Consider the following 27,500-nt stretch of genomic DNA (forward strand, 5'->3'; position numbering starts at 1 on the left):
CTTCAGCGATGGTTTTCAGTTTCCTCAGAGACAAGACAGGTGTGTAGGTTAAGGGAAACAAAGCCAGCATCGTTTTAAGAAATTGTTTGTTTGCAGTTACATCCTGGTTTGTTTTTGTGTTGTTTTTTTTAAGAAGGGGAAAAAATTCATTTTGTTGATTCGGAGTCGAATTTCGTGTGAACTTGTCAGTTCCACTTTACTTTTTTTTTCTCTTTTATATATATATATATATATATATATAAATTTTTTTATTCATATTTTGGCGACCACGTTTTTCGATCCGGGTGACTGGGTTCTGAGTGGACCAATTCGCATTTGTTTTTTTTGTTTTTCTTTCATTCTTTTTTAAATAGCCTTTGTCGCATTGAGAAGGTGAATAATCGTTATATGTTGTTCAGTTTTTTTGTTTTGTTTGTTTGTTTGTTTGTTTTAGAACCACGGATATTGCATTTTTTGTAGGATTTATCCAATGTCGCTTAAGCGGTTATGACTGAATTTGAACTTTTATCTCAGTTTGAACTTCGCAACACTAGCAACGATATTATTTCGGGTGTCGAAGTAAGTAACGCACAGTACGTTTGTGAACGGGTGGTAATTGTAAACAGTAGCCCGTTAACTCACTCAGTACGGCCAGTCCTCTCTTCTCCTCTACACGGACCCCTCGGATGTCCAGTGGGTGTCTGAATGACCCAACCTTTAGCTTCCGTCGTAAGAATTGTGGTATTCTTTGTCAACATTCACCTCTCCAGTATAAGAGCCTTCCTCTTGCCATATTTTGATGATGGTAATTGGGGTGAAACGCTGTTAACGTCGTCTCTTTCGCCGTTCGTATGGAGAGAGTTATTAACTCACTCAGTACGGCCAGTCCTCTCTTCTCCTCTACACAGACCCCTCGGATGTCCAGTGGGTATCTCAATGACCCAACCTTTAGCTTCCGTCGTCAGAATTGTGGTATTCTTTGTCAACATTCACCTCTTCAGTATAAGAGCCTTCCGCTTGCAATATTTTGATGATGGTAATTGGGGTGAAACGCTGTTAACGTCGTCTCTTTCGCCGTTCGTATGGAGAGAGTTAAGCCAGATGACCTTAACGGGTGTCGCGTGCAACTTTTCAACCAAACGTTATGGCCAACTCTCTCACGCTCTCTCTCACCTTCATCAAAACTGGCACCACACAATTCGTTGTCCTGGAAGGTCGACTCTGGTGCAGCACTTGGGGAATCACGTCCACCAGGGACGCTCGAGCTCCCCACGATGGAAGAAGGCCACACAAACAGCGGGATGAAGTCGGGTCTCCACAGACGGAGAGTGGAGTCCCCTAGGACAAAACCTCAACGGTTTATGAATTCCGCAGCCAAAATAAGTCTTGTCTAACTGAGCGTCCCTCTCTATAGGACCCCATACTGTTGTAAACCTAGTCAAGTGTCTTGCTCCACAGTCAAACGGTGCTGGTTTTCCAAACGAAGAAAACTCTCGTAGCTTACAATGCACGTCATGCTTTCCAGTGCAACACGTGCATTCCATAGACTTCCCAAGCTGTAAGGAGCACGCGGCAGAGCTACAAGGAGAGTGGGTCTACCATAACTGGCAGCGTTCACACACACACACACACAACCACACACACACACACACAACCCTCCTTGTTCTTGACAACCGGCAAACCCTTAAAATGTTTTGAAGACAAATACAAAATTTGTAGCCAGAGACAACTGAATGAAAATATGTTGCAGTCATTTACTATGATGCTGTCTGAACACTTTGAGGCACATAGATCTACCAGCACTTCCTTCGAATGGCTAAATTTAGCATTGAAATTGATTAGGTCACTACACGCACTGACTACATTACAGTGACTATATACTGTTCTAAACAGTGTGTCTGTTTATCGCACAACCTGTGACCATTCTCACACATACTGTGCTGCACTTGATCTGAATTAACTGTATTCTTAACTCTCTCCATACGAACGGCGAAAGAGACGACGTTAACAGCGTTTCTCCCCAATTACCATCATCAAAATATTGCAAGCGGAAGGCTCTTACACTGAAGAGGTGAATGTTGACAAAGAATACCACAATTCTGCTGACCGAAGCTAAAGGTTGGATCATTGAGACACCTACTGGACATCCGAGGGGTCTGTGTAGAGGAGAAGAGAGGACTGGCCGTACTCAGTGAGTTAAACACTCTGATTACCTGGAACCTAATTGAATTTGTGTTGTTTAAAGTCTATCAGCCGCACGTCAGGAGATTAATTAATTCAGGATTAGGATTTGGGGCGTTGTTATATACAACTTAGCCATTTTTCGCTTTTTATGCCCCTTCAGATTCAAAGTCGTATTAAAACTTTTTGTTGTTGTCAATAACTCATGTTTATCTATGAAGTTCTTTAAAGTATTTATACTAGGTGCACGTTTAATATTGTTTATTTGTTTGTTCCAATAATTTGTTACTCTTTTACTAGATGTAAACTTTCTTAAATTTGTTCTAGAATAATGTTTAAATATTTTCTCTGTCCTGTTTCTTGCAGTGTCTACCTTTGGAGTACAAAAAAGCATGCTTTGTTTACATCGTCAGACCTATTAAATATTTTGTACGTCTGTATCAAGTCCCCTCTTACTGTTCTTGCTTTAAGTGATGGTAGTTGTAAGTACTTTAATCTTTCTTGATATGAATAATCTTTTATGCTATAGATCAGCTTTGTTGCTCTTCTTTGAAGAGGACCCTGGCTGGTATGTGAAAGCTGATTTATAAGGTGTGAAACTTCTGAGGAGTGTGAGTAAAGCAGTCATTTTTCTGAGGAGTGTGAGTAAAGCAGTCATTTTTCTGAGGAGTGTGAGTAAAGCAGTCATTTTTCCTATGTTTTAACCCGGTGTTCGGTTGTCTCTGTGTGTGTGTGTGTGTGTGTGTGTGTGTCTGTGTGTCCGTGGTAAACTTTAACATTGACGTTTTCTCTGCAACTACTTTGTCAGTTGACACCAAATTAGGCATAAAAATAGGAAAAATTCATTTCTTTCCAGTCATCTTGTTTAAAACAATACTGCAACTCTGGGATGGGCACACACACACACACAAAAAAAAAAAAAAAAAAAAAAGAAGCCTAATTATATGCAAACTGCATTTACTGTTATATTTATATTTTTTGTATTCTCTAAACTTTGCACTTTGATCTGATATTCTGACCCAACAACAAGAGCAGTCATTATTATCATTTTTTGTTCAAACAGGAACTTCTTTTGCTAAGCATGGAATTTTTATTTATTTTGCAAACGTTTTGGTGCATATAGTAAAAAGGGGAAATTACTCTGTAATTAATGCTAGGGGACTTAATTTATCACAAGTGATTCTTGAAGGCCTTGCCTCTCTTGTTTGTTTTGTTTTTTGTATTTTTCCTGCGTGCTGTTTTATTTGTTTTTCCTATCGAAGTGGATTTTTCAATAGAATTTTGCCAGGAACGACCCCTTTGTTGCCGTGGGTTCTTTTTTTCCTGCACTAAGGACACAGCGTTACTGAATTACATACATTTTTATAACGATATTGGTGTGTATTAATTAAGGACATACCAAGTCTAAATCTAGTCAAAATAAATCGTAGATGACGGTCCATGTTAGATATAAGATAGTTCTTCACTAAGTGAGTAGAAGCATGCGATCTGTACAAATCAATTCTATCACTCGAATGTAGGCTTACATGCTCGTCCCCATTTTGCAACCTACATTCTATTTAAGGCTGACGAAAAGTTTTCAAAAACATGGTCTCTTCACCAACCTATTGAAATATCCATACATACCCAAATCCAAATTTATAAAGACATGTTCGTATATTTGACAACCAATTTCTTTTCCCTTTAAGATCTAAATCATGTAACATTGTAACGTTGTAAGATTTACGTGGTAATCTACCATTGTTCATTCTTAACAGTTTCAACCAATGACGAACATATATATATATATTGGATATCTGTTTGTTTCACCATACACTAGATCATAAGGTTTTCATGTCGACTCCTAAAAACTTTTTCAGTCCAAATAAGTGAACAGATTCACAATGTACAATAGCAGTCTTATCTAATCCCCACAAGTCTGAACCATACTGTACGGTTGGTTGTAGCTGAGTATCAAAAAGTTTAATAAAAATGTCCAGAGAGTTACTGTTCAACAAAAAAAAAAAAAAAAAAAAAAAAAAAAAAAAAAAAAAAGTTTCTTCATAACTTGCAGCAGTGCATTCTTTGCACTTTCATACAAGTCTCTACGTGTAGCTACAAAGCTCAAAACGAGTGGAGAAAACAATGCCAAGGTATTTGTAAACATCAACAACTGGTAGAACAATACTATCGTAAACCCACCTTTCCCACGCTGCCAACTATTCCCTCTTTCTAAAAACAATCATATTATTATTATTATTATTATTATTTTTATATCAAGATTAGCATTTAACTGCAATTTAGTAGCTGATTTTTTTCAAGTTATTTGAGAGAGAGAGAGAGAGAGGGGGGGGGGAGACAAAGAATGTAATTAATGACCAATAAAAAGACTAAAAATCACTAAAGACTTTTTTGATCATTAATTTTCAAGGAAAGATATACAAACTGAACTACAAGATGAACTACAACAGCAACAAAGACAACCGCAACAAAGACAACAAAGACAACCGCAACAAAGACAACAAAGACAACCGCAACAAAGACAACAAAGACAACTGCAACAAAGACAACAAAGACAACCATAACTTGTCTGACTGTGCGTATGTCTTTCACTCCCCGCTCATTATGTCGTGTTCGTCCATAAGTGCTACGCCTCTTATTTAATGAAATAAATAACACACACACAAAAAACAACAACACCCAGCAAACTTAAAAAATCATCCAAAAGTTTGACTCCAGTTGTAGAATCGTGAGTTTGGGTCTTTTTTTTTTTTTTTTTTAATCATATTTTTTGTTTTTAGATTCTTCTTTCATCTTACCGTAACAAACTGTGTTGTTTTTGCTGTTGTTTTTACTCAACAAACGAATTTGATTGTACCGTGCATCATGCCCGCGCGCACACACGCGCGTGTGCACACACACAAACACACACACAGACCGTCGGATTATGAACTCAGCATGTAATTCACGTTTGCTTCAAAGGGGGAGGGAGGGATAGGGGTCGGGGGCGCTGAACAACGCTGCTTGAGAGAGAGAGAGAGAGAGAGATGAACTCAGCACGTGATTCACGTTTGTTTCAACGTGAGCCGGGACCAGTTGCAGCTTTAATTGTGTGTGAACTGTAACTGTGTGAACTATTGGTGAGGTGTAACTGTGTGAACTATTGGTGAGGTGTAACGTGGTGTGCATAAGAACAAAGGTATTGAAAGAATGGAGAGATAAACAAAGTGAACAAAGAAAGAGAGAGAAACAGAGAGAGAGTGAGTGAGTGAGAGAGAGAGAGAGGGAGAGAGAGTGAGTGAGTGAGAGAGAGGGAGAGAGAGAGGAAAAAAAACGAAATTAAAAAGAAAGAAAGAAAGACAAATCAAAAGAAAGAGAATGAATAAATGAATGAAAGAAAAGTTACGTTTTTTGTCAACCAGGGGTAATGCGTGCACACATGTTTTCTTCCGTGTGTGTGTGTGTGTGCGTGTGTGTGTGTGTGTGTTCCAACTGTTCAAACATACAGAAATACTGACAAATCATTTTGCTTGCTTTAATAGAAGAATGAAAAATCGCTACAAAAATGCAGTACAGTTCAATAAGCACCACAAAAATGAGACCCCAGCACACCGGAGGACCAGTGTTGCAAATCAAATAAAGTTCTGAATACATGCATGGAGACCAGACTACTGGAGAATCAGTCGGTGTCATTTACAGATAAGTATGTGCACACTCATGCTGCCGAGGTTTTCCGACACATTTGAATGTGAGAAACGTTGTTCATCTTGATTTTAGATTTAAGATATCCTTTTAGAATGCAGGGCTGATTACTGATAGATTTGCATTGGTCAGTTTTAAAGATCGGGTGAGCAGTGTCATACACATTCATTTTCCAACTAAACGGGCCCCTTTGAAAATCTATGGTTGGGGTTGGGGAAAACCCCTTTTTAAAAAGTGATCTTTTTTAAAACCCAACATTCTTATAAATTTTCCCCCCCTTTTTTGGGTTTTAACCCAAATATTTTCTTATATCGGGTTACCAATATTTTTTATACGGGGTTTCCCAATGTTTATACGGGTTACCAGTATTTTTACATCAGGTATCCCAAATATTTTTTTTTTAAATACCATCAACCAAAACTTTTCATCCCCGTAAACCAAAAAACCATTTCCACTAACCCCAGGCCACCCGCGGTTTTTCCCAAATCTTTGATTTTTTTTCAAAAACTTACCCAAAATTTTTGAGAAATTTTAAAAACTTTGGTTGCCGCGTTCAAATCAAAAACAAAAAAACAAAAAAGCGATTAAAAGTACCTTGTTTTTTTGAAACAAATTTTGGGTTTAGCAATTTTTTTTTCCAAATTTCCCCGATTCCCCCCCCCAGTTTCCCCGGGCTCTTTGCATAAAAGGGGGTTTATTTTTTTAATAAAACAAAACCCGGAATATAAAAAAGTTTTCATTGCTTAAATCTTGCCAAATGCCCCCCCTTTAAAAACCACAATGGTTCCGGAGGGGGGAAAAAAGTTTCCTTTTTTATTTTCCCCCTAAAAATTTTTTACACACCATAACTTCCGTTTTTTACTTACGAAACAAAGTCAAAACAATAAAAGGGGGGGGTTTTTGTTTTTTAAATTGCCCAAAAATCATCTTTTCAAATTAAAACATTTCCCTAAAAAAATCCCAAAAACCTGGGTTAAACCCAAAAAGATCAAAAAAAGGGGGTTTTAACTTTTAGTTAAAAAAAGTTTCTGAATTTGGTTCCAATGAAACAAAATCTAATTCGGAAAATAAAAAAACACAAAATTTAAACCCCCAATAGGACCAAAAGCCCCAGGAAAGGATGAAGGATTTTTTTACCAGGGGGAACCGCAAAGCGGGGGTTAAAGGAAGGGGTTTTAAAGTGATAAGGAAAAACCAATTTCCTTCAAGAAAAACTCGGGGGTAGGGCCCAAAGCCCTTCTCTTTCCTCTACCCACGGGAACCCTTTATTCCCAAAAATTTTAAATGCCCAAAAAATTTAGTTTCCGTCACAAATTTGGGAAATTTTTGTAATTATTTTGTTAAGAGTTGCCAAAAATTTTAATGGGGTAATTGGGGGAAACGGGGGAAGTCTCTTGTGGCGCGATGGGAATTAAAATAAAGGAAAAAAGGTAAAAGCTTTTATTTCTTATTTATCATTTATTTTTTTTAAATTTTTTAATATTTTTATTTTAAGTGTAAAGGACAAAAGGAAAATCGGATTGATTTTAAAATTTTGAATTTGTGGATTTAAAAAGGGGTTTTTTTTTGGGAAGGGATAATTTTAATTAATAAAAGAGAGGAAAATATAAAAAAGGGGAAATTGGGAAATTAAAAGGGGGAAAATTTTGGGAGGTTTATATAAAAGGTTTTAAAGGGAAGGGGGTTTGGGGGGGGATTTAAAAGGGGAAAAGGGTTTTTTTTTGAAAAATTTTTTTGTTTTTTTGGTTTTTGGGGGGTTAGGGGGGGGAAAAAAAAAAAAAAAGGTTTGTTTTTGAATTGTAAATTGGGGGGGTTAAAGGGTTTGAATTTTTATTTTTTTTAAGTTTTTTTTGGATTTTAGGGAAAAAAATTTTTTGGGGAATTTGGTGAAGGGGTTTTTGGTGGGGGGTTGGGGGTAATTTTTTTGGTTTTAAATTTTTTAAAAAAAAAAATTTGGGGGGAAAAATTTGGAGATTAAATTTTTTTTAGGGGTTTGTAAGAAAGTTTTGGGGTGTGTTTGGGGAAAAAATTTGTGGGGTTGTTGTTTTTTTTAGTTTTTTTGGTTTTGGTTTTAATTTTAAAAAGGGGGGAAAATGATTGGGGGATTTTTTTGGGGGGGGAAAATTTGGGGGAATTATTGATTGGGGGTTTGGTTTTTTTAATTTTGGGGTTGGTTAAAAGGGGATTAATTAGGGAAGGGAAGGGGTTTTAAAAATTTTAAGGGGTTTTGTTAAGGCAATTAAACAAAAATTTTTGGTAAGAAAGTTTTATCATGATTTTCCCCCCATTAATCAAAAAAAAATATTAAAAGTTTTTTAAAGGGGTTTTGGGGGAACCCGTTTGAAACCCCCATTGGGGTGGGGGGCCAAAAAAAATTGGGAAAGGGGGGGGGATTATGGGGGGGGCTTTTGGTTTTGAGGGGGGTGGGGTATTGGGGGGAAATATAGTTGGTGGATAAGCCATTAAAGGGGGGGGTTGGGGGTTTTGGGTTGGAAGGTGGGTTTTTAAATTATTAAAAAAAAAGGGGAAGAACAAGGGATGGGAGACGGGGCCTTTGGGGGGCCTGGGGAAAAATTTTGGGGTTTTTGGGGGCAAAGGATTTTGGAAAAGGGGGAAAACCCCGGGTGTGGGGTTTTTGGAGGTTTTAAAATTTGAAGGGCTTTGGGCCCCCCTAAAACTTCGTGGGGGGAAACAAAAAAAAAAAAAAAAAAAAAAAAAGTTAAATTTTTTGGAAGTTCAAAGGGAACAAACGGGGAATTGCTTGTTCTTTTTAAAATTGAAAAATAAATCTGCGTGGTCGTTTTTGGGGTTTTTTAGGTCAAAAAAATTCAAAAAAAAAAATTTTCGGGTTTCCAAAGAGCCCGGTGGGTTTGGTTTCTGAATTTTAAAAATCTCTGTTTTTTAGTTTTTAAAGTATAAAAATTAATATTTCCCAACTTTCATAACGTTGAATTATTATCCTTTTTTCCGATAAAAAATTTTTTAGCACAGCAATTTGGGCCATCACTCATCCAATGGAAAATTTTCTTCCAAACCCAAACCATTTTTCTCCTCCTCCACTAGACCTTGGTGGTGGCTGGCGCTAGTCATTGGGAGAACGAAAAATCCCGGGGTCCCGTGGCAGCAGGCCCTTAGCGAAAGTAAAAAAAACCCCAAACGGCAAAAAAAGGTTGTTCCGGGAAAAATTATTAAAAAAACCCACTTCGATGGGAAAAACAAAAAAAAATTGAAACGCAGGAAAAAATTTAAAAAAAAAATGGGTTGGCGTTTGGGGGTTGTTTGGCGAGGGTGCCCCCCCGGGGGGGACACCCACCGAATTTACACAGAAAAAATTTTGGGTTGTAAATAAAAAAAAAAAAATTACAAAACATTTTAAAAAAAGGGGGCTGCCCCCCTTTCCCCCTTCCCTGGCGGGGAAAACGAGATCACTGGTGATCCCCTGCGGGGGGGGCCCCAGTTGTCACTAAAGGCGCTTTTCCCTTTGGAAGGGGCAAAGCGGGTTCCCCTCAGGGGACGTTGTTTTCCCCAACCCCCCTCAGAGCATGACGGCCTTTCTGGCTCAGAAGTTTGGGGACCCCTTGGCCAAAAGTGGACACCTGGGGCCGAGGTTTTGGACACCCGGGGTTTCAGAAACCCGGGGTTTTTTCTCGCCTTTTAACGGAATGCCTTTCGCTTTGCTGTAAATACCTCCCCCGGGTCTCCAAAGGGGTTGCCCCCCGGGAAGGCCCCCACGTTCGGACCCCGGGCCCGGGTACATGAGAAGATGACAAAACCCTGGAAGGGGTTTGGTTTGCAGGTAAAAGGGGGAAAGGAAACCGGGCGGGGCCCCCACCGAAAAAAAGGGGCAAAGCCCCAAACGGCCCTGGAACAGGGAGGGGGGGAACGTTGGGGGTTTTTCTTTAATGGGGAGTCTCTTTTTTGGTCTGAAGGGCGGGGACAGACAGACAGAGACGAGAGAGAGAAACACACACACCCCCAAAAAGAAAACAAGAGAGGGGAGAGAGAGAGAGAAGAAAAAAGGGAGAGGGGACCAGAGAAAAAAACACACACACACAAAGAAAACAAGAGAGAGAAAAGGACAGAAGAGGGGAGGAGACACAGAGGGGGAAAACCACACACACAAAAAAGAAACAGAAGAGAGAGAGAAAAACAGAGAAGAACAGAGAGAAAACACACCACTCAAAAAAAACCCAACAAAGAAACCCAGAGAGAGGGAGAGAGAGAGAAACAGGAGAGAGAGAAGGGGGTACACCCACAGAGACATTTTTAAAAGTCCCCAGAACTTTGGCGGGGATGGGGTACATGGAAAAGGAGTGAAGACGACTACGCAGACATCGGGAAACAACAGGGGGACATGATGCTGCAAAAGGGACCACTAAACCCAGTCAGTCTGGCGGAAGGCGTGGGGGCTAGTTATTCCGTAAAAAAACCAATTGGAAGGGGGGGCACAAACATGCGAAGGGGCTAAAGAGTTTGAAAAACCGTCCCCCCATTAAAAACCCCCGTCTCTGACAAAAAATTGGAAAGCTATTTGGGGGGGTTTCCCCCGGAAAACGGGGAAAAGGATACTCCCCATTCCCTTTTAAAAAACTGTGATGAAAAAAAAACTAAAAAAAAAAAGGAAAAGGGGGGGCTTCTCACTGGGGTTAATTAGGTAGGGGCCAAGGGGCCGGGGAAGGGCCGGGAAGTAGATTGTTTTATATATATATATATATTTTATATAAAATATTTATATTTCCCCCACGGGGCCCCCCCCTTTTTCATTGCAATGACATTAAAATTTCCCTTTTAAAGGTTTTTTTTTGGGGTCTTTTGAACAAGCACTATTTACTTTTTTTACATGTTTTTAAAGGGATAAAAGAAATTTTTGATGGGAAAGGGGGGAAAAAATGCGGGTAGTTTTTTTTAAAAAATTTTAGATAATGCCCCCTGCCCCCTTTCGCCCCCCCCCTCCCTCCCCCCTCTCTCAAATGAAAAAATTATTTCTTTGACTTAATCCTTTTTTTCAATTTTTTGGTTTTAAATATACGAAAAAAAATCGGGTTTTTCCAAAAGGGGCACCCCCCATATCTTGTTCAGTGTACCGGGTTTTTTACCCAAAGGTTCCCCCCCCTTTCATATCTTTTAAGTGTACCTTTTTTTTCCACAAGGGGGTCACCCCATCAATTTTGGGTTCAGGTATTGGAAATTTCCAAAAAGGGGGGTCCCCCCCATCATACTTTTTTCAGGGGACCGGGTATTTCCACAAGGGGGGTCACCCAACCCAAAATCCTTTTCAGGGCCCGTCAGCCAAATTCTCACAGGGCAATCCCAAACCCCCTTTTCCCAACAATTTCACAATCTCGTTGGGTGTTGACTATCTCTAAGCACATGATTCGGGCCAATTTCTTCGTAAATGATATAAAGGGTTGTTTGCCATTTCTTTTCCCTTTTAGTCTAACTATCCCTTTTTAAGCACGGGAAATTCCCGGTGAAACCCTTTTCCGTTACATTTTTGACGAAAGCCCAGACTCCCCTTTTATCACAGCTAATGAAATTTCCCAATACTGAGAATTTTAAACCCTGGGCCCTGGGAAAAAATCCTGCACTTGGGTTTGTCTCTTTTATGCTTTGGGACCCAAGCAACCTGAATTTAAAAAAAGGGGTTTTGTTTGTTTTTTAAAAATTTTTTTTTATCGATTAATCAAATATCGGGCTTTTACCATTATATTTTTTTAAATTATTTTTTTTAAAAAACCCAAAATTTTTTAAAGGAACAAAACTTTTTTTCATACCCCCCAGACTGCGCCTTGGGGACATTCCCTTTTTGGGAACCATCGCATTCCGACCGCCCCAAAAACCCTCTTGGCCCAAGAGTGGGATTTTAATTTGGGGACATGAAAATTCTCCACAAAAATTCTTCTACCCAAATTTTTGGGTTGGGACCCCATTTCCCCCTCTGCTGTTCTTATGGAATACCCCGGCAAAAACTGAAAAATCTTATAATTATTATATTTTTGATTGTTTATAGGGTAAAACTTTTTGTAAAATTTTTTACAATGTGAGGGTGAAATGGAAAATAGGGATAAGGGGAAAATTTCCAAAAAATTAATTTTTAAATTGAAAGTAGAGAGAATTAAATAACACCAAAAATAAAAATTCAATATTTTTTGGGGGCTAAATTACATGCATTTGATCTCCTGTGACCCCACAAACAAACTTCTGAAAAAAGGGAGTTCGTTTTTCCCCCCAATCTTGGTCCCCAAATTTTCCCAAGGGGAAAACATCAAAATAAAGAAATAAAAATTTTTTTCTTTTTTAATATTTGGGAAATTTAAAATAAAAAAACCCATAAATCGGATAACCAAAATACTAAAATTTTTGATATTTTTCACCCCTTGTCATTTTACAGCGGGGTTTACAAAAATTTTACCCCCAGCAAACCTACCCATTTTGTCGCGTGGGCGTCCACAATTATTATTTTTTGACATTTTATTGAGCATTTGGGAAAAGAGCATTTAAACCCCATCCCACTTTTTCCGCTTTCCCCCCTTCATGCCCTCCCCCCAGTGGTCCCCCCCATCGGGTTTACCGGGGTCAAAATAACGCTGAAAAAATCGTTTCTGTGAGGAAATTTAGAGCCCCGTTTTCCCCTTATTTTCCAGTTTCCGGGTGAACCCCGGGGGGTTATTTTTGAAAGCAAATTTTTAAGAAAAAATCTTAGTCGCGGTTGGTGGGGGTTTGTGTGTTGGTGTGGGGGGTGTGTGTTTTGTTTGGTGTTTTTTGGTGTTCCCGTCGTCTGTCTGTGTGTCTGTGTGTCTATATTTTATGGGTTGTTGTGGTGTGTGAGAGAGTAAAGGTATCGCATACATTATTTGTGTGCATATTGAAAGAGAGAAAGTAAGGAAATGTGTTTTTGCAAGAAGAAGAGGAGAGAGAAAGGAGAGAGAGAGAGAAACAACAACGGAACAGACAGACAAAAGACAGGGGGACCTCCCCGCCCACAAAACAGCTGTTGGAGGCAGGGGACCCCTTAGAGTTAACGGGGCCGCCACTGTGACTTGGGCCACGACAGATCGATAAACGACCAACAGGGAGTTTGGCGATGTTGGTGGTGACAGGGGATGGCACACCCAGGGGGGGTAAAAAAAAGGCCCCCGTCAGCGACATCCACAACTAATGAACCCAAAACACAAAAAAGTTTCTTTTTTTTTTGGGTAATGTACTGATTTTACAGTTTACAGAATACTGGAGTCACAAAGCCCTGACCACACCTGAGAAAAACTTTGGATATTTTCCCAAAAACAAGTTGGGGCCGGAAAGACTCCATACCGGCTGGGAAATTTGAAACCCGCCCCCCCCCCCTCCCCCCAAACTCCGGGGACAACTCCGACCCCCCAGGGGTTTAGGGGGGCTAAAAATCCCAGCCTATTTGCTTCCCAAAAGGCCCAGCAGAGATGGGGGAGCTGTCTCCGCCAGTTTACCCCCAGTCAGGCAGGGTTCGACTCACAAAAAAAAGTTGATTCCGCCCGGTCCCCCGACGAACAAGAGACCTGGTTTTCCCCGGGGAAAAACAGGAAAGACAAACATGAACTTTTTTCAGTGCTTATTTGGGCTGGCCATCTTCTGTATACTGTGTTATCTGGCCAAACTTTTGTGTCATCTGTGTTAGTCTGACCATCTTTTTTTGGGCCCCTGTGTTAGTCTGACCCTTTTTTTCATCGGGGTTTTCGCCCTTTTTCTGTATTACTGTTTAGTCGACCTTTTCTTTGTTATCTTTTTAGTCTGACCATTTCTGACCATCTTTTGTGTTTATTGGTGTAAGTTGACCATCTTCTGTGTCATCTGTGTTTGCCCGACCATCTTTTGTTTTATTGTGGTTTTCTGACCTTAATTTTGACTCTTCTGTGTCATCTAGTTTTGTCCCGACCTTTAGTCTGAAACCCTCTTTTGTGAAACGTGTTAGGCGGGCCATCTTCTGTGACTTTTTAGTCTGACCCTTTGTCCCGCCATCTTTTTTCAACGGGGTTTGGGCTGACCATTTTTTGTGTATCATCTTTTTAGTCTGGCCCTCTTTGGTCATCTGTGTTAGTTTTGACCATCTTTGTAAACATTTGGGTTTGTCGACCATCTTCTGTGTTTCTGGTTAGTCTGACCCTTAGTTTTGACCCTCTTCTGTGCCATCTGTGTTTGTTTTGAAACCCCCCTCTTTTACATCTTGTGTTTTTACCATTTCTGTTCAACGTGTTATTTACCCTCTTTTTTGTGTCATTTGTTATGGACCATTTTTCTTTCACTGGGTTAGTTACCAATGCTGTTCAACTGTGTTTTGTCTACCCTCTTGTGTATCATCGTGTTTGTCTGAAACCCTCTTGGTTTCAACTGGTTATTTGACCCTCTTCTTGTCCTCTGTTTAGTCCCGACCTATTCTTTTCATCTGGGTTAGTCTGACCAAATTTTTGTATCATCTGTGTTTTGGGCCCCGACCCCTTCTGTTCTCTGGGGTTTGCCTGACCATCCCTCGTATCCTGTGTTAGTGTGACCATCTTCCCGTGTCATCGGGGTTTGTCTCCTCGTCGTTCCCTCTGTGTTAGTTTGACCCTTTCTGTGTATCTGGGGTTTTGTCTGACCCCCTTTGGGGTCATCTGTGTTGTCTGACCCTTAGCCCCGGGCCATTTTTTGGCCCCTCTGTGTTAGTCTGACCCTCGTTGTTCATCTTTTTTGTGAACCCCCTTTCTGTGTCCCCTGTGTTTGTCCCGACCATCTTTTGGTCATCTGTTTTAGTTGACCCTTTTCTGTGTCCTCTGTTTGTCTGACCCTCTGTATCATCTGTGTTAGTTGACCTCTTTTGTTCTCTGTGTTAGTCTGAAACCCCCATCGTATCATCTTTGTTAGTCTGGGGCCCTCTTCTGTGTCATCTGGGTTTCTGGCCAACTTCTGTCATCTTGTTAGTCTGAACCCTCTTCTGTATCATCTGGTTAGTCTGACCATATTTTTGTTTTCATTTTGTGTTAGTTGACCATCTTCTGTTCACTGTGTTATCGACCCCACTGTTCATCCTGTTGTTTTGACCATCTTTGTGTCATCTGTGTTTTCGACCATCTTCTGTTTTTCTGTTTAGGCTTTAACCCCTCTTCTGTGTCTTTTGTGTTAGGCTGACCCTCTTCTGTGTTATCTTGTTGTCCCGACCCTTTTGTCTGACCCTCTTTGTGTCATCTGAGTTAGTCTGGGCCTTGTTTTACCATCTTCTGTTTTCATCTGTGTTAGTCCCGACCATCTTCTGTGTCATCTGTGTTAGTTGAAAAATTTTTTCTGTGTCCCTCTGTGTTTTGTCTGACAATTTTTGGTTCATCTTGTTATCTGACCATCTTCTTGACATCTGTGTTAACTGACCATCTTTTTGTCATCTGTGTTTGTCTAAAACCCTTTTTGTGTCATCTTGTTATCTTACCATTTTGTTCATCTTTGTTAGTTTTACCATTTCTGTGTCCCTCTGTGTTAGTCCCGACCATCTTCGGGGTCAATTGTTAGTCTCACCATTTTTCTGTGTCATCGTGTTTTGTCGGGCCCTTAGTTTACCATTTTTCTTGTCATCTGAGTTTGTCTGACCAAATTTGTCTGACCACTTCTTGTCCCCTCCCTTTTTGTCGGGGCCACTTCTGTGGGCATCGTGTTTTGTCCCCCGGGCCATTAAATCTGACCATCTTCTGGTTTACTTTTGTTTTCTGAAATCTGGGGTTCATCTGTGTTGTTTGGGCCTCTTTTGGTCTTCCCGTGTTTTGTCCCCGACCATCTTCGGGGTTTTCTGTGTTAGTCTAACCATCTTCCCGTTTTCATCTGTTTTTTCTGACCTTTTTCTGTAAAATCTTGTTTTGTGTGAAAATCTTTTGTGATTGTGTTAGTTGCCAAACTTCTTTTGCCCCTGTGTTAGTCTACCATCTTCTTTCATCTGGGGTTAGTCTTTACCCCTCTGTTTTCATCTGTGTTAGTCTGACCCCTCTGTTTTCATCTGTGTTAGTCCCGACCCCTCTTTGTGTCAACTGTGTTAGTCTGACCTCTTCTGTATCATCTGGTTTTTTACCCTTTCTGTGTCTTTTGTGTTAGTCACCCCCATCCTTTTTTCCTCTTTTTTAGTGGGCCACCCTCGTATCATCTGTGTTTGGCGACCCTCTTTGTGTAAACTGTGTTATTTTGACCCATCTTCTGTTTCATGTTGTTAGGGGGACCACCATCTGTATCATCTGTTTTTGTCTGACCATCTTTTGTGTCAATTTTGTGTTATCTGGCCATCTTCCTGTTCCATTTGTTGCTGACCATTTTTGTCGTCTGTTTTTGACCATCTTCTTTTCACGGTGGAAGTCTGAAACCCTCTTCTGTGTCATCGGTGGAAGTCTGACCAAACTTCTGGTCATCTGTGTTAGTCGGGCCATTATCTGACCCTTTCGTGTCCCTCTGGTTTTTCTGACCATTTTGTCGGGCCCCTCTTTTGTGGCATCTGTGTTGTCTGACCATCTTTGGTCCCCCCTTTTAAATTTTGTCTGACCCTTAGTCAACCCAAATTTTGTGTCATCCCGTGCTAGTCTGGGCCTCTTCTGTGTTTTTCTGTTGGGCCCCGGGCCATCCTTTTGTTTCCTGTTTTGTCTGACCATCTTTTGTGTCATCTTTGTTAGTCCCCGAAAAAAATTTTTGTGTTATCTTTTTAGTCCCGACCATCTTCTGTGTCATCTGTGTTGTCCGAAACCCTCTTCTGGGTCCCTCTGTGTTAGTCTGACCATCTTCTGTATTTTCTTTTGTTAGGGCTGCCATTGTCTGACCATCTTCGTGTCATCTGAGTTAGTCTGACCCTTAGCTGACCTCTTCTGTGTCATCTTTAGTTAGTCTGACCACCCTTTTGTGTACTGGTTAGGGCTGACCATCTTTTGTGTTTTTCTGGTTTTTCTGACCATTTCTGTGTCATCTGTGTTAGTCTGAAACCCTCTTTTTTCATTGTGTTAGGACCCACCCCTTTTGTATCCTCTGTGTTGTCTGGGCGATTAATCTGACCATTTCTTGCATCTAGTTAGTCCCGCCCTTTGGTTTGAAACCTTTTCTGTGCATCTTTTTTAGCCTACCATCTTCTGTGTCAACTGTGTTAGTCCCGACCATCTTTTTGTGTATCTGGGGTTTTCTGACCATCTTCTGTGTTTATCTGTGTTGTTTTGACCATCTTTAGAGGGCAAGCCTTCCCGGGGGGGCCCGGCACCTGTGAAACCAGGTGAAGGGCCCTAAAAAAAAAGGGACACCTGTTTTGTCCCCAAACCCCCCAGCAGACAGACGGGGACAGCCCGGAAAAAGCCTGCCACACACTGGTGCCCCCCGGGAGAGGAAAAACCCCCCGGGCACAGGTCGTTTGCAACGAGCTGGTCTCCCCCCCCGGGGGGGGGTGGGGCCCGCGAAGGGGGGCGCCCGCCCCGTTTCCCCCCCCCATCCGTTTGAACCCCCCGGGATGGGGGGGGGGGGTCAGTAGTGGCGCATGCACCCCACCTCCATAGTGTAACCCCCCTGGGAGGAACCAAGGTCCCCGGGGGGAGGGGGGGGGAAAAGCCAAAGGTTTACAAAGACTAGTGCCTCTCCCGTGAGGAACCTGTGGGGGTTGACAGAAGGTGTCTCCCTTTAGGTCAGGGCCCCCTTTTTCCCCCCCACTGAGGGAAGCGAAGCAGGGGTCCCAAAACAGGAGAGGGGAAGGGGCAGGGTGCCAAACCCCGAGAGCAGTTCCCCCAGTGCAAATGTGGGGGAAGGGAGGTCACCCCCGGGGCCCAAAGGGTATGTCCCCGCCCCCCCCCAAAAGCGGGAAAACCAAGGGGGAAAGACCCCTTTCCCCCAAACCCCCCTCCAAAATGGAATGACTTTGGGGGCGGGTTGGGGGGGAGGACCTTTTCTTCCCCTCAAACCCCTTCCCGGGTGATTTTTTAGGTCGAGTCCTCCTCCGCGATCGTCCCCCAAAAAAAAGGTTCCCTTCCCCGGTCACAAACAGGGGCCCAACACTCCGGGCCGGGTCAGAAAATTGAAAACAACCCTTTTCTTGGGTTCGACCATCACAGGGGGGGAGTGCTTGGGAAAACAACTTGGAACCCGGTTTTTGGGCCCCGTATTATGGTCCTGATTAAAAGGGGGTTTTTATCCCTTTACATCCCTGAAGCCTTTTGCAGGGTCCCGAAACAGGCCAGTGGGTTTTTTTTCCCCTGAACCCTTTGTTTAGTTGTGAGGTTTCCTCTGTCTTTATTGCTACCAGAAACCCAAAACACCAAAAATACCACACAGCTTTCCTTTCAGGGGGCAGGGAAAAACCCCTTTTTTCTCGTTTAATAAAGTTAGGAAAACTATTTAAAAAATGAAAAACCACCCCCGGGAAATTCAGGGATAATGAAAATTTTCTATCTTCTCCCCAAAGTACAGCTTCCCCGCGATTTTCAGACACAAGATAACGGGAGGGGTGGCAGAATTTCACCACACACACCTCACATACACCAAAGCGCACACACACACACACACATACACACGCGCACACACACACACACACACACACACACACACACACACACATCAGACTATTGTAAGGCAATATTATGTAATGACTTGAGCTTTGTCAGAATTAGACTGACTCATTGTATATGAACTCACTTGTGCCTTGTCAAATCATTATTTCAGAAGATGTTGATGTATAATACATGTGCACTCACACCCACACGCCTGCTCAGATCTCTCTCTCTCTCTCTCTCTCTCTGTATATATAAGATATATAATATAAGATTAGAAAAATAATTGCAGTTCGGCAACTCGCTGTCCCTTGTCTCACCCCAAGCGACCAGTCCAGCCTTCAGCATGAAGCGTGGTGTGGAAGGTCGTCTCCTGCCCTTGAACAGCATGACGTAATGCAGCGCCCCCTGGACCAGCATCCAGAGGAAGGTGACCAGGATGAAGTAGTGCAGCAAGATGGCCACCAGCAGGCAGGTCACGTGACTCCCCACACGCTTCACCCCGGCCAGGAAGATGACCCAGGAGATCAGCATGGCCAGCGACAGGTTGAACAAAGCCTGCTGGGGGAGGCTTTTGTGCAGCTTCCTGTCGGCACGAGGAAACATGGGTTACACAGAGAAACAAAATGAACAGGTAATTTGCCACAACAGTACTTTCATGTAACATTCTTACCATGACCCACTGGTGCAGTGTCTAGCATGGACTGATTCCCCTATCCTGTACAAAATAAGGTATGCGTGTGATAAAAGATCTAAATGTAGATTATAACCAACGGGAAAAAAAAAACAAAAAACCGAAACAAAATCGAAAGCAGATGCAAGTAAAGCAGCTCCCTCCATGCAGAGACGTCAGTTGCATTAAATGACAATAATTTTCCCCGAATGTACAAGGACAGTTGTAGAGGAGGGAGGAGGGGAGGGGTTTTATGTGAGCAGGACATTATGTTGGACTGAACGTAACGAAACGAACATAGCGAAAACGATGCAGGTACGGTTGCTTCCCTTGTATGGTGACTCCACCTCCCCTTACCCCTCAAAGCCCACCCCATCCCATGGGCTGAGAGAGAAGACAGCTAGCTCCCTCAAGCCTTCTCACCCTCCCCGCACACACCCCATCCCAACACCCTCCTGATAATCCCCAGGAATTTTGCAGAGGGAAAGGTGGGAGATGTCCTCCGGACTCACCTGACAAATATGAAGGCGAGGAGAGTGAGGAACAAGGCACCAATGGAGACTGTCAAACCCCGCCATGGTGATGGAGCTGAGGATGCTCTCGTGACGTTTCTTCACACTTTGACCGTAGAAGTCCTGAAAATACAGTCAGACACTCTGTTCCAGTCTGCCTATGTGTGTGTGTGTGTGTGTGTGTGTGTGTGTGTGTGTGTGTGTAGAGAGAGAGAGAGAGAGAGAGAGAGAGAGAGGTCTGGCTCCACGAATGACTGGACACCACCAACGACTCAGCAGCGGTGCACGGTCTCCTGTGGTGTGTGGCCTTATGGTGACCTGCCATTGACGGCTACCTGCGTACTGCTGGCACAACCACAGCGGCAGACAGCTTCTGGGTGTTGCTCTGTGTGTGTGTGTGTGAAGGACTAGGAGTGAGCGTCATGGGGGAGGTAGGTTGTCACTGAAAACCGTGTCATGGGAGGTGGTTGTCACTGAAAACCGTGTCATGGGGAGGTAGGCTGTCACTGAAAACCGTGTCATGGGGGAGGTAGGCTGTCACTGAAAACCGTGTCATGGGGGAGGGAGGTTGTCACTGAAAACCGTGTCATGAGGGAGGGGGTTGTCACTGAAAACCGTGTCATGAGGGAGGGGGTTGTCACTGAAAACCGTGTCATGGGGGAGGGAGGTTGTCACTGAAAACCGTGTCATGAGGGAGGGGGTTGTCACTGAAAACCGTGTCATGGGGGGGTTGTCACTGAAAACCGTGTCATGTGGGAGGGAGGTTGTCACTGAAAACCGTGTCATGAGGGGAGGGGGGTTGTCACTGAAAACCGTGTCATGGGGGAGAGGGGTTGTCACTGAAAACCGTGTCATGGGGGAGGGGGTTGTCACTGAAAACCGTGTCATGAGGGAGGGGGGTTGTCACTGAAAACCGTGTCATGGGGGGGTTGTCACTGAAAACCGTGTCATGGGGGGGTTGTCACTGAAAACCGTGTCATGGGGGGTTGTCACTGAAAACCGTGTCATTGGGGAGGGAGGTTGTCACTGAAAACCGTGTCATGGGGGAGGGAGGTTGTCACTGAAAACCGTGTCATGGGGGAGGGAGGTTGTCACTGAAAACCGTGTCATGGGGGAGGGAGGTTGTCACTGAAAACCGTGTCATGGGGGGGGTTGTCACTGAAAACCGTGTCATGGGGGAGGGAGGTTGTCACTGAAAACCGTGTCATGGGGGAGGGAGGTTGTCACTGAAAACCGTGTCATGGGGGAGGGAGGTTGTCACTGAAAACCGTGTCATGGGGGGGGTTGTCACTGAAAACCGTGTCATGGGGGAGGGAGGTTGTCACTGAAAACCGTGTCATATGGGAGGAGGTTGTCACTGAAAACCGTGTCATATGGAGGGGTTTGTCACTGAAAACCGTGTCATGAGGGTGGGGGGTTGTCACTGAAAACCGTGTCATGAGGGGAGGGGGTTGTCACTGAAAACCGTGTCATGGGGAGGGGGTTGTCACTGAAAACCGTGTCATGGGGAGGGGGGTTGTCACTGAAAAATGTGTCATATCAGGGGGTTGTCACTGAAAATAGTGTCATAGGGAGGGGGTTTGTCACTGAAAATAGTGTCATAGGGAGGGGGTTTGTCACTGAAAATAGTGTCATAGGGAGGGAGGTTGTCAGAGTAGTATAACACACAAAGGAAGAACTAAGGAAGGATGCTGACATCGTTCCTTGTCACTGATGACAACTGCAAAGGATATCTCTACCAAAAAAAACAAAAAAACAAAAAAAAAAAAAAAAAAAAAAAATCTTAGCATTTGCTGTTCAGCTGTCCTTTAGTCTCTCTGTCTCTCTCAAACACCGTACACAGACAAACACACATACTAACACTCACACACACACACACACACACACACACACACACACACACACACACACACACACACACACTGACCATGAGTATCGCAAAGTTGGTAAGATGGTTGCAGAGACACACGGTTTTCTCAGCCACGAAGCGTTCCAAGTGGCATCCCTCCGTGGACCATGCTCCCCTGCCCTCCCTCTCTGCAAAGTCCCAGAACACACACTGCGTCCGCTCCCTCCGCTCTGCTTCCGACCTGGTGCTGATGGTCTGCAATGGAAACACAGAAAGCGACAGAGAACAGTCAGTATCACAGCACAGTTTCCTGGCCATCTCTCTGTCTCTGTCTGTCTGTCTGTCTTCTGTCGATTTGTCTGTCTGTATATCTATATATCTGTCGATTTGTCTGTCTGTATATCTATATATCTGTCGGTTTGTCTGTCTGTATATCTGTCTGTAGCTCTCTCTCTCTCTCTCTCTCCTCCTTTGTTTGTGTGTGCAAGCGCCTCGGTCCTCGGTCGGCGAACCTGCACTCGCATTCACACACACACACACACACACACACACACACACACCATACCTGCAGTGGCTGAAAGACAGTGGTGACGTTATCCTGGCCAAACTGGGCCAGGTCCGTCACAGGTTGACCATCCACTGTGATCCTCAGAGAGATCACTTTGCTGTTGAGTCTGGCCCTGGCTGTCGGCCTGTCCTCTGTGGTCTGGGTCTGGGACGTGTCTGTGTCTGCTGTGTCTGCTTGCTCGACCGTTCGGAACAGACTGGTCTGTGTGATCACGCTGGCTGACAGTCTGACGTCACTGCCAGGGTTGGCTGAAATGGTGAAGGACTTCAAAGATGGGACTGAGACGGCCATGTGTGTGTGTGTGTGTTTGTTTGTGAGACAGTGAGAGAGAGACAGATAGACACAGAGAGAGAGACAGAGAGACAGAGACAGACAGACAGACAGACAGAGAGACAGAGAGCGAGGCAGAGAGAGAGAGAGAGAGTGAGAGACACTTCTCCACATCTTAACAATCCTTTCTGTCCTTTTCAAAAGAACTGGGAGACATTATTTCCCTCTGCCATATGTTTACCTTCCACAATGTTGTGACCGATCTCCCCAGGCAGCAATACGGCCGTATCCACTTCGGCGTACGCACGGCGATCTGACTGGTTGCTGACGGAGGTGACGTTCACGAGTTCCCCGTCCGATTTCAGCAGAAGCCCCAAGAAAGAGGACGGGGCGGCGGCGGTCAGGTTCCAGACTTGCAGCACGGTGCTGTTGGTCTGCAGGCGAACCGTTCCTTCCGGCAAGGTGACTCTGCCCGCCACTTGTTCCACGGCCACGATCAGCCTGTTGGTGGTGTTGCCCACAGAGTTGGACTCGTGCAACACGGACTGGTTCAGTTCCGCCACTGTGTCCACGATCTTCAGCAGGTGTGTGGCCGTCTGGAACGGGTGTTGCACGGATCAGTGTGGACGTAGAAAGAATAAAACAGCATCAGGTGCATGAAACTCGTTTCCTGTGCTTGCTTGGCTCTCTCTCTCTCTCTCTCTCTCTCTCTCTCTCTGTCTCTGTCTCTCTCTCTCTCTGTGTGCGTGTGTGTATGTGAGTGTATTTTTGTTGTTTTATTTTGTAGTCACATGCTAAAGTTGTGTGGTGTAAATGATAGGAATACATTTTCTTTATGGGCCAGTGAACTGTGAACAACCTCATGTCAAATCCTGTTATTTCTGTTGCGGTAACTGTCATTATCGATTTTTGAAAATGATATAGATAGGAGCCCCAGCCTGAAGAAGCTGAACTTCGGCGAAAAAGTGCTGCATTTTAATTTCAAGTTTTAAAGACATGCAAGGACTACAGTTGTTTTTATCTTGATACTTTACCACTTGTAGTATTCAGTTTATTTTACAAGGAGTGGAGCCCAAGACCCCAAGACTGTGTGATCGTTATATATATATATATATATATATCAACACAACACTGCAATGTGTCTGTCCTACACACAGCCCGCCTCGCACTGATCAGGTCCGTGGGGACAAACCTCCACACCCAAGTATCACGGACCTGCTGAGAGACGTCCTGAAGCTGGGATGCACGATGAAGGATGTCAGCCACCAACACCACGTCTGCTGCCGTCGTCTCCCCCTGCTGCTCCAGCACCTCTCTGGTTTGGATCACGGTCTGTTGGTTCACTTCTGACTGTGGACACAATGAAGCAGAGCATCAACCACCACCACCACCACCACCACCACCTCCTCCTCCTCCTCCTCCACCACCACCACCACCACCACCTCCACCTCCACCACCACCACCACCACCTCCTCCTCCACCACCACCACCACCACCACCACCAACAACAACAACACACACACACACACATGCGCGCGCGCACGCGCAGTGATACAGTCAGTTCTACAGTCAATCTTTGGGACAAGGGATTGACCAGAATCAATCATCATTGAGTGATACAGTCAGTGCTACACAGTCAGTCTTTGGGACAAGGGATTGACCAGAATCAATCATCATTGAGTGATACAGTCAGTTCTACAGTCAATCTTTGGGACAAGGGATTGACCAGAATCAATCATCATTGAGTGATACAGTCAGTTCTACAGTCAGTCTTTGGGACAAGGGATTGACCGGAATCAATCATCATTGAGTGATACAGTCAGTGCTACACAGTCAGTCTTTGGGACAAGGGATTGACCAGAATCAATCATCATTGAGTGATACTGTCAGTGATACACAGTCAGTCTTTGGGACAAGGGATTGACCAGAATCAATCATCATTGAGTGATACAGTCAGTTCTACAGTCAGTCTTTGGGACAAGGGATTGACCGGAATCAATCATCATTGAGTGATACAGTCAGTGCTACACAGTCAGTCTTTGGGACAAGGGATTGACCAGAATCAATCATCATTGAGTGATACAGTCAGTTCTACAGTCAATCTTTGGGACAAGGGATTGACCGGAATCAATCATCATTGAGTGATACAGTCAGTGCTACACAGTCAGTCTTTGGGACAAGGGATTGACCAGAATCAATCATCATTGAGTGATACAGTCAGTTCTACAGTCAGTCTTTGGGACAAGGGATTGACCGGAATCAATCATCATTGAGTGATACAGTCAGTTCTACAGTCAGTCTTTGGGACAAGGGATTGACCAGAATCAATCATCATTGAGTGATACAGTCAGTGCTACACAGTCAGTCTTTGGGACAAGGGATTGACCGGAATCAATCATCATTGAGTGATACAGTCAGTGCTACACAGTCAGTCTTTGGGACAAGGGATTGACCAGAATCAATCATCATTGAGTGATACAGTCAGTTCTACAGTCAGTCTTTGGGACAAGGGATTGACCGGAATCAATCATCATTGAGTGATACAGTCAGTGCTACACAGTCAGTCTTTGGGACAAGGGATTGACCAGAATCAATCATCATTGAGTGATACAGTCAGTTCTACAGTCAATCTTTGGGACAAGGGATTGACCGGAATCAATCATCATTGAGTGATACAGTCAGTGCTACACAGTCAGTCTTTGGGACAAGGGATTGACCAGAATCAATCATCATTGAGTGATACAGTCAGTTCTACAGTCAGTCTTTGGGACAAGGGATTGACCGGAATCAATCATCATTGAGTGATACAGTCAGTTCTACAGTCAGTCTTTGGGACAAGGGATTGACCAGAATCAATCATCATTGAGTGATACAGTCAGTGCTACACAGTCAGTCTTTGGGACAAGGGATTGACCAGAATCAATCATCATTGAGTGATACAGTCAGTTCTACAGTCAATCTTTGGGACAAGGGATTGACCGGAATCAATCATCATTGAGTGATACAGTCAGTGCTACACAGTCAGTCTTTGGGACAAGGGATTGACCAGAATCAATCATCATTGAGTGATACAGTCAGTGCTACACAGTCAGTCTCTGGCGAGATTGAGCAGTCTGTCAGAGGTGAGGCGGTGAAATTTGTGCTGAAGGACCACTGTGAGCCCCGCTGCTTCAGCAAAGCCAAGCAGTAACTGTAATGCATGGAGCAGGCTGGAAACCACTCTGCAGTCAGAGGGCAGTCCAGACGATGTGAAAGTATTCTACTCAAGGCTGACACACTTCGTGCCACAAGCGATCTAAGAAGGGGTCCTTGGAAAAAGAAAAACGAGGTCACCAGGGCAATGAAAAATGGTGGTAGAGTATCCGAGACTCAGTGCAGTGTTTTGAGTCAGCAGACACACACAAGAACAAGTGTCAGCATACAGAGGACATCAAGAAAAGCGACCCACTCAGCACTGAGATCCACATCTTTCACACCTCCTGTCCCATCACTTCAACGTGTCGGTGTGGAAGTCAGGAAGTCAGGAAGGGGGAAGGGGAGAGGCTCACCGTCACACTGTAGCACATTCCTTTACCCTCACTTCCGCTACATTGTTTGTCCATCACCACATCACAAGTCATCACCAACAAGCTCAAGAATTGGTATCTACATTACATCATACGTAAGACTTCAGTCTCAGGTACTGGCACTAAGTTCATCTGAATCCAGCTGTGTTTAAAAGAAAGAATGTTTGCTGCAGACTGGAACTTTCAATGAAACACGCACGTCTATTTTCACCAGCTACAGTCTGTGACAGAAGCGGCTTGTGAAGACGTGAACACAAACAGATCTTTACTCACTTTAAAAGGATGATGCAATTTTCTTGCATACTGGTAGTCCCTCCACCACTACGTCCTCTTTCCATCACCAACCTCCCCAAACGGAATACATTCCTACAATGTGACAACTTTTGCAAAATGGCTTCTGCTGACCAACAGAATATACTTCATCACGTCATATTGCAACATGGTTTTTTATGATGCAGAAAACACTTGCAGAGTTAGATCGATCAATTAATTGGTTAATTGATTGGTTGACTGACTGAATGAATGGTTCATTGGCTGATGGAAGTTTTGGCACGCTTACAATTTACGTGACAGTTACTTATTAAATACATTTTTTGTAAACTACAGACATGCTAGGAAGGAAAAAAAAAAAAAGAAAAATCAGCCAAAATATGAGGGGAGGAAAGGAAAAATAATCAACGGAAAAAAAAAGAAGAAAGAAAACAAGACAAGACAGACAGACAGAAGGAAAGAAGGAAGAAAGAAAGGAAAGAATAATGAAGGAATTACTGAGAAGAAAAGAAGAAAATGAGAAGAAGGAAGAGGAATGGTGAAGAAAAAAGAAGAGAAAGAATTCAACTCACCTCATTCAGCTTTCTCAAGATGCTGGTTTTGTTAAATTCACCCAGTGGGCTAGGTGTTGTCTCCAGAGCTGACAACAATGAACCAGAGATATTACTTCATGTATGAAATTCACTCAGCTACCAATACAGACTACATGATGCTACCAACACTGTTGACACTGCACTGCCTGTCTCTCTGTCTGTCTGTCAGTTCTTCTGTTTGTGTCTGTACATGAACGTGTTTCAAAGGGATGGTTTCACAAGAGACAAGCACCACACAGTTTTACTTTGTGTCTGTACATGAACGTGTTTCAAAGGGATGGTTTCACAAGAGACAAGCACCACACAGTTTTACTTTGTGTCTGTACATGAACGTGTTTCAAAGGGATGGTTTCACAAGAGACAAGCACAACACAGTTTTACTTTTTGTTTCCACATTTTCCGTCTTCGTTTCTCTGTGCCTCTGTGACTGTGTGTGTCTGTACATCTGTGTGTGTGTGTGTGTGTGTGTGTGTGTGTGTGTGTGTGTGTGTGTGTGTGTGTGTGTACATCTGTGTGTGTGTGTGTCTGTACATCTGTGTGTGTGTGTGTGTGTGTGTGTGTGTGTGTGTGTGTGTCTGCGTCTGTGTGGCTGTGTGTGTGTGTGGCTGTGTGTGTGTGTGTGTGTGTGTCTGCGTCTGTGTGGCTGTGTGTGTGTGTGTGTCTGTGTGGCTGTGTGTGTGTGTGTGTGTGTGTGTGTGTGTGTTTCTATGTCTGTATGTACTTACTACAGTTCATGGATACACAAACAGCAGGTGGCACACAATCGCTGTCACGTGTACAGTTCACATCACTACCAGCAGGGATTCCTGAAAGACACACACAACAGCGTGACGTTACTGTTGGATAATGAATGACCTCATCTCG

General features: G+C 43.5%; 1 protein-coding gene across 1 annotated transcript in view; it reads right to left on the reverse strand.

Moving 5' to 3' along the window:
- LOC143288265 (uncharacterized) overlaps positions 1-27,500 on the reverse strand; it is a 36,688-nt gene that overhangs the window by 6,167 nt on the left and 3,021 nt on the right. The window contains exons 3-12 of the mRNA XM_076596613.1: positions 27,362-27,442; positions 26,616-26,683; positions 23,423-23,557; positions 22,449-22,803; positions 21,935-22,185; positions 21,448-21,624; positions 19,521-19,643; positions 18,656-18,921; positions 15,400-15,479; positions 1,153-1,317 (exon numbers count right to left, since the gene is read on the reverse strand). Of these exons, the coding sequence (XP_076452728.1) occupies positions 1,153-1,317; positions 15,400-15,479; positions 18,656-18,921; positions 19,521-19,643; positions 21,448-21,624; positions 21,935-22,185; positions 22,449-22,803; positions 23,423-23,557; positions 26,616-26,683; positions 27,362-27,442 (1,701 nt within the window). The remainder of the gene's footprint in view (positions 1-1,152; positions 1,318-15,399; positions 15,480-18,655; positions 18,922-19,520; positions 19,644-21,447; positions 21,625-21,934; positions 22,186-22,448; positions 22,804-23,422; positions 23,558-26,615; positions 26,684-27,361; positions 27,443-27,500) is intronic.

The sequence above is a fragment of the Babylonia areolata genome, chromosome 12, assembly GCF_041734735.1.
Source record: "Babylonia areolata isolate BAREFJ2019XMU chromosome 12, ASM4173473v1, whole genome shotgun sequence".
Taxonomy (NCBI): Eukaryota; Metazoa; Mollusca; class Gastropoda; order Neogastropoda; family Buccinidae; genus Babylonia; species Babylonia areolata.